General features: G+C 31.3%; 1 protein-coding gene across 1 annotated transcript; it reads right to left on the minus strand.

Annotated features, from left to right (window-relative positions):
* Positions 1 to 2,088: 2,088 nt before the first annotated feature.
* On the minus strand, positions 2,089 to 4,396 carry LOC143606170 (patatin-like protein 2). Its single transcript, XM_077082029.1, has 7 exons — positions 4,247 to 4,396; positions 3,729 to 3,910; positions 3,467 to 3,653; positions 3,221 to 3,385; positions 2,741 to 3,043; positions 2,452 to 2,651; positions 2,089 to 2,254 (listed from the first exon to the last, which is right to left on the minus strand). Exons 1-7 carry the CDS (start codon positions 4,385 to 4,387, stop codon positions 2,089 to 2,091), a joined length of 1,344 nt encoding a protein of 447 aa, XP_076938144.1. The 5' UTR covers positions 4,388 to 4,396.
* Between the last annotated feature and the right edge of the window lie 3,134 nt (positions 4,397 to 7,530).

Below are 7,530 nucleotides of genomic sequence, written 5' to 3' on the forward strand. Positions count from 1 at the left end.
ATCTCACACGCTCTCTCCTTTAAAAACACAGAAAAAACATCCTACTGTGGATGTTCTTTGGATGAAAATGATAAGCCCCATCATCATGTCTGTTATATTTCATATAGATAAGTTAAATAAGAATTCTAGTCATTTTTTTGTTCAGTTTAAGATAATATCATTCTAACGGTAAAATTGCTCATTCCGCCTCCGATGGCATGCATATGGCATTCAAGTAAAATATGTATGTAATTTAATGGTATCTCAATCTTCACAAGTATCTCAAAGAAAAATATAGTTTATTTCCATCATGTGAAAAATCCCCACCTACTAATTTTTAGTCTAAAAAGCCATTAACTAACTTGGGATTTCTCTCACCCTAAACTATAGTTAATAAAAAAACAATGTCACGTTATTATCACATAGATAGAAGGATATTATCTAACCCATCGAACTTGTGTGATGGTATGGTTGGGCCAATAAAAAAATTCAAAAATTATAATAATGGTGATATTGGGTTGAGGTCTGCGACACTAAAATGATGATAATTTGTTTTTTTTTATTTTTTTTTGTTTTTTTTTTGAGGGTTTTTTTTGGGGGGGGGGGAGGTTAATTATGCACGGCAAGCTATATAGAAAATTCACAAAAAATTTTGATTAATTAGTTAAAACCCTAAATCACAAGTAATATATCACAAAATCCTCCTTGCGTATACAATTTTCCAAACATGTCCTTAGAAATTATCTTTATCAAGATAAGTAGATAACAAACTAACTTGTAACAGTCAAACTTCATACCAACCTATGTTTTAAGAAAAACGATGAACACTCATTCAAAAGAAGGTACACACCAATTATAAGAGATCTATGTCTAACAAGAATTCTCAATTGCACTATACTCATGTTTATTTCTTGCGATCAGGACCGGATTTTGGGTCGTGCAAAACGTACAGTGACACGAGGACCAAAGGTTCAAAGGGGCCCAAGGTTTTATAACTTTTTAAATATATACACGGTTATGAGGCCTAAAACCCAAACACAATTAAACATAAACACAGACGAAGACCTAGATGTAAACACCAACTGGAGATCAGGCAAGGGCCATGAGTGTAGCGACCATCGATTGGAGCTCAATGGGCCACGGTAATCACGATTTTGTTGTTGAATGTACTCATGAAGTCATGAACTGGGTTTTGTGAATCAGGTATGGAATTGAGAATTTTTTTATGTATAAATGTATAATTTTGCATTCTATTTTCACAAATTTAATATATTTTTTGGCACAAATTGATTAGTTCTAAGACTTGGGAATGGATAGAATTGAAATATCGGACCTCCTCTGTAATAATATTTAAATGATAATAAGATTTTTGGCTACTGTTTGATATCATCCAATCATCCATGATGACTTGTGATCTCAAGAACATAGAGATATTCATAACAATAAAAAGGAAATCGGGAAATAGTTGAGGTTAGAAGAAAAAAAGAAAAAAAAAAGATAGAAGACGATACATAGTAATTAGAAGAAATTGATTACCATCTTATTATTAATTTTGTGTAAGTTTTTATAAAGGGCTCAAAAATAAAATCTAGCTTGAGGGCTTCGTATTCATTGGGTCGGTCCTAGACTTAATGTTTTTGTAATTGTGTGTTTGTTTGATGTTTAGTCTTTACACAATTGTATTCTTATTGTGGTTTTTTGATATATTATTGACGAGTTTAAATAACAAGGAAAGGGCCATTATTTTGTCTCACACGAGACCTAATTTTTATTTTTTATTTTCTGGGACGGGCCTGCTTGCGGTAAAAAAAACATCGATCTGTAAAGATTCTTGTTTAAATTCTTAAGTTTATGTAATATTTGTTTATTTCTTCTAATTCATTTATTGAACAGCATTGTACTACTTAATTCCATAAATAAAGAGTGTGTCTTTATTTGCTATTCTAATTTAATTACAACAATACTCTATTTTCATACACCGTATACATGAATTCAAATTATCTATATTCTTGGAATTTATTCATAAGAAATAACTATGAGAAAACAAATTAAAAGCATACATTATGAGAAAACAATTAAAAGCATACATTAAACAACTAAAAGCTGTTTCTAAGATAGTTTGAGTTGATCCAAATCCGGAAGAGCATGAGAAATCGCATTCGACAGCGCCGGCTTTGCCTTCGAAAATACAACATTGTTTACCATCTTTTGCCCATTAACGCCTGGTGATCTAAGTTCTCGTGTATTCTTTTCATTTGAAAGTATTTTCGCAAACCTAAACCAACATCCGTCAAAAATAATCAAATATACTATCAAAGTTTATTTAAACCATTATACCAATGTTCTAACAAAGGTGTATGCATGGTGAAAAGATCTATACAGAGCATTATATATATTCTAAGAACACTAATATATATTTTATGAACCTCATCCTATATATATATATATATATACACGTATACAAATATATACCTTACAAGAGCTTGTTCATTGTTAGTGCAATGATCAGCTTGTTCATTGGAAGTGCAACGATAAGGTTCGTATATGCCCGTCCCCAAATTGACCTTCGACACTGGTTTTTTTAAAAGTTCCTCGCCAACGTGCACCAGATCTTCCAAATTCTTACTCGTTGTAAGATCCATTGAAGCCACATCTCCACTCAAAGTATCATCCTAAACCATTTCACATATGTGTACACATATTTTAACTTTTGTGTGACTAAAGAGTTTTCATAAATGTCTGTTAATTAATTTATATATACCTGAACACGAAGGTAATTCTCTTCCGAATGAAGGGCCTGGAAGAGAGCAGAGAGATGATAATCAACCATATCACTACTTGATTGAGTAAATACATCTATTAATGGAGTTGAGCCACTACTTGTCAACCACCCCAATACTCCCCAACTAGATGATGTGATGGCATTATACTTCTCTTCGAATTTCGGTGAACCTGTCCCTAAGGACAATACTAGAAATCGCCCGTATTCAGTTGGTTTTATCGGAAAGAAGTCAATACTACCTGCGGTTATCTCTTGTGTCACTTCGCTTACGGCCACCAAAGTCTACAAAATGAATAGCGATCATTACAATTGCTTAATATAAACTTATACAATAGAAAAAACTTAATATAATGATTATGCATTACTAATCAGTTAATTCGAATAAACCCTGACTAATATATTCTATCTAATAAAACTAGTTGTTGATCAAAAGATCTATGCAACATATTACATACATACCGGATTATTTGCAGCCACCCCACCATCGATAAGATTGAACTCCCCAAGTAGATTTCCTTCCGAATCTGCGGTTGCAAAAGTATGGCCAGGGAGATAAGTTGGCGCAGCTGATGTTCCGATGCATATGTCCGCTAACAATGCATCAAGACTCGGGTTTTTCTTCAGCTGAAACATGAAGTTACCATATTAATTTTTTACATTTTCCAATCCTAATAATTCTATACGGAAACCAGTATTTCTGTTGACCTGATAGCTTGAGAAGATGGTAGGCTGCATACGCTTGATATCGAACGTTGGAATAATGACATTAGTTAATGTTTCATGGAGTTGTGTCTTTCCTAGCAGTTCATAAACAACCTCATGTAGATAAGCACCATCATACTTTGGTCCAGATAGAGCTTTGATCACTTTTTCAGCATGACCAAATGAATTGCTACAAGTTTTACAACACAAAATTGAGATTGCTTAAAAAACATGTAAAACCTTTTAATGGTATTAACGTACGCACTGATCATGTGGAAAGATCCTCGGAGCATGTTCAAGATAGAAGTTTGTTATATCCTTAGCTGCAAACATGGGACGGTTCTCCTCGTTTGGAGAGGTTAACATCGCTGTCACTAAGCCGCCGGTGCTTGTCCCAGAAATTACGTCAAAGTAATCTGCTAGCCTTGCGTTCTCTCCATCTAGCTTCTGCAGTTGCACTTAATTTGTTAACATATATTTCTATTTGCAATGTGAACATATACATCTTTTTGAAACGTTGTTACCATTATTTGTTATTGAATTTGGTTGCAATAATCAGCTAAAAATTATAATTTATGATAAAACTTAAATAGGTATTTTTAATATTCGGTTCAAATTTTGTGAAACAAAACCCAAAGCCATTACTAGTTTGTAACAAACTAAAATGTTTTATCAGTTTTGGTTTGGTTTGGTTTGGTTTGGTTTGGTTCGGTTTTGGTTTAATTTGTTTAAACTAGCTAGCTAACAATAACATCCGAACAAAAGCAGTGTAAAAAAGTTTACCTGAAGTTCGGTTTCTAAGAAGGTGAGTATAACGCTTGGGATAATTCCTCGTACTCCACCTCCATCAATGCTTAAGATGGTGATCAAGTTTCCATATGTTGGTCGTTGTAAAGGCACTCTTGGTGATTCTTTAGAAGGCATAATGGATAATATAATATATATGCAAGATCGATTAATATTGTTACAAGGGTTGGAACACGTTTGGTTTTGAAGAGTCGAATGAATTGGGTGAGTATTTATAGTGTTTAAGAAGATCCATGTGGATCATTAACCGGGTTTGGATTTTGTGTTTCTCGTACAGGTGTCAAAGAAGTCGGTTTTGGTGACACAAAAAAAAACAGCTTTCGGGTCAAAAAATGGATACTGCAACATAAATACATTTTTTACGCTTGATGTCATGCTGCAGTTGCTGACCATTTTAGGTGAAAAACAATACCGTTTAAACAATTGCATTGAAAGTGTGTGTTTTTGTTTCTTTGTTTTATATATTACTAATCTTGTAAGAAAAAAAGTAAAATTCAACAATGAAACAAGTATAAGTAGTAAAAATTATGATATAAATAATTTGTTTTTTGGAGCAGGCTAGCACGGTAAACCCGTCAACCAACTATAGGAAAATGATTTAACTATCCAACACTAAAAAATATCAGAATCCGATATGCGCTTCGTGATCAAGGATGGAATAGTCCATCAAGTGAAAGTCATCTCACAATAACGTGCATGGACATGTATGACCAAGTAACGACATTAGGTAACTCTGTTAATTAGTTAAGATCCAAAAAGTCACATCTCAAGCAAATAAACAAAATATTATTTAATTGTGTTAAATATATTAACACAAATATGATGTCTGAAATAAATAATTTTTGGAATATCCTATACGAGATAACTCATGAGCCAAGCTAGAACAAGCTTGCGCGTGATTCGGTTTTAAGTCGAGCTAGCTTGGATTAGTTTAAAAAGAAACTTAAAAAATGTTTTTTTGATAAATAAAACTGAAAAATATTGTTTTTAATTAAACATTCGCGCGATTTGTTCACGAATATATATATATATATATATATATATATATATATATAGAAAAGATATCGTTCTTCAAACCGATTTTAATCAAGAAAACTAACATAAACCCATATGAATCAACAATTTTTAAACCCATTGAATAAAAGATTTAAACCCGTAGAAAAAAATATCTTATACTTCTTATATATATGGACACTAGTTTTTATCCCCGTATTAAGGGGGTTGTTTTATATTATTTGTTTCTAATATTTATTTATTTTTTGAATGTTTATTTTTTTTATTGTATGAAAGTTAATAATATACTTATGGTTTGTTGATAAATTGTTTCACAAATAAATGAGATGTTATAACCCGATTTAAAAGTTATATGGGTTTGATGAGACCCAAGACCCGTTTATTTTTTTACTATAAAATTGGTCTTTTAATTATAAATAATATATATATATATATATATATATTTAAATGAATCAGATATTAATTTTTTGTATACCCTACTTTATAGGATTTTTATATCAAATATTTGGTGAGATTCGTTTTTAATTTAATGAGATTATAACTCGTTTAAGAAATATCTGGGTTTGATGTGACACATACGGGGTTGTTTTATATTATTTGTTTTTAATATTTATTTATTTTTTGAATTTTTATTTTTTTATTGTATGAAAGTTAATAATATACTTATGGTTTGATGATGTTTCACAAATAAATGAGATGTTATAACCTAGTTTAAAAGCTATACGGGTTTGATGAGACTCAAGACACGTTTATTTTTTTTACTATAAAATTGATTTTTTTAATTATAAATAATATATATCTTTTTTTAAATAAATCATATATTAATTTTTAGTGTACTTTATAGGATTTTTATATTAAAAATATGGTGAGATTAGTTTTTAATTTAATGAGATATTATAACTCGTTTAAGAAATATCTGGGTTTGATGAGACCCATACCCGTGAATTCGGATCAAATGCATGAAAAACCTCTATTAAATAATCAAGCAACTCTGATTACTCCAAAAAACGGGGGAGCGACCACATCGCGACACGTAGGATTTTTATGTTTTCGTTTATATATATTATAGATACATATACATATATGTATAGCGAAATAAAATAAAGGTAAAGTAACTTGAGTGAATCCGATCAAGCCAAACGAGTCAAATCTAGACAAGCTATCAAGCGGTCCATCATTGGCACAGGATCAACTCGGTTACAAACCAAGCCGACTCGATTTGCTTAATTTCAAACCAATTCTATTCCATCGAACTGTTTTTGACCTTATACTGAGCGAACTTCGAGCCACAAGTTCATTTTTTGTACAGTCTTCATCTTTTTCTATTAGTACATAGAAAAAAATGTCTGGAAATGGAAAGCTGGAAGGCTTACAAAAATTGTGTGCGTACGTTATGAAATGATTAATTTGAAAACAAATGGGCACAAAAAATAAAAATAAAAGTAACTCCTACATGTTTTTAGAGGTCTGTTTTTCTGGTTCTGTTTATACCTTTGTCTTATCTCGTCGAGCTTCTTACTAGATGGGCTTTTCTTAATAAAATCCTTTTACATTAAAATAAAATAAAATAAATTCCTACATGCCTTAAACTATTCCTAAATCCTTACTTTCGTTTATTACCTGACTAAAACTCTCAGTTACTTAAATAATTAAATAGCAATAAAATTATGTAGACATCTTAATACGTTACACGAATTTTAGGGTTTAAAACTTTATTATAATATAAAGTAAAGGGGCTTCAAGGTTTTCATAGGATAAAGTCAGAATCGCGTAAACAACCAATATGGTCAAAGTGAGAGAATATTCTAAACCAAAGGCGATAATGGTGTCATGATTTTGAGAAGTGTGCCGTGATCTCAAAAAGGTTGCGCGCTCTTGTACGTACATCAACATCTTGGATATAGTTTGTTGGTGTCTTGATTCCAGTGTAATAAAATGTTATATAACATTGTTTCTCACATGAGGGTCACGTTAATGAGTTTAACAATCAGAGATAACGGGATTAGTTAGATCGAGTTTAATTTTAAGTGAAAACAAAACTATTTAACTAAAACCACAGATTTAGTCAAACCACACAAACATAATTCTCTCTTTATTTAAGAACATTTATGAATGCTTATAACGTAATGTAAAATCAAGCAACGACTTTTTCTTTATTTAAAAAAAATGGGCAAATTGGATTTTAATGATCCCAACATTTTGCAATTGACCAATAATAATCCCATGTCAGAATATAACTTTCACCG

This window comes from Bidens hawaiensis, unplaced genomic scaffold (assembly GCF_021521415.1).
Source record: "Bidens hawaiensis isolate Kalapana, Puna unplaced genomic scaffold, B.hawaiensis_p1.1 tig00073366_1, whole genome shotgun sequence".
Classification (NCBI taxonomy): domain Eukaryota; kingdom Viridiplantae; phylum Streptophyta; class Magnoliopsida; order Asterales; family Asteraceae; genus Bidens; species Bidens hawaiensis.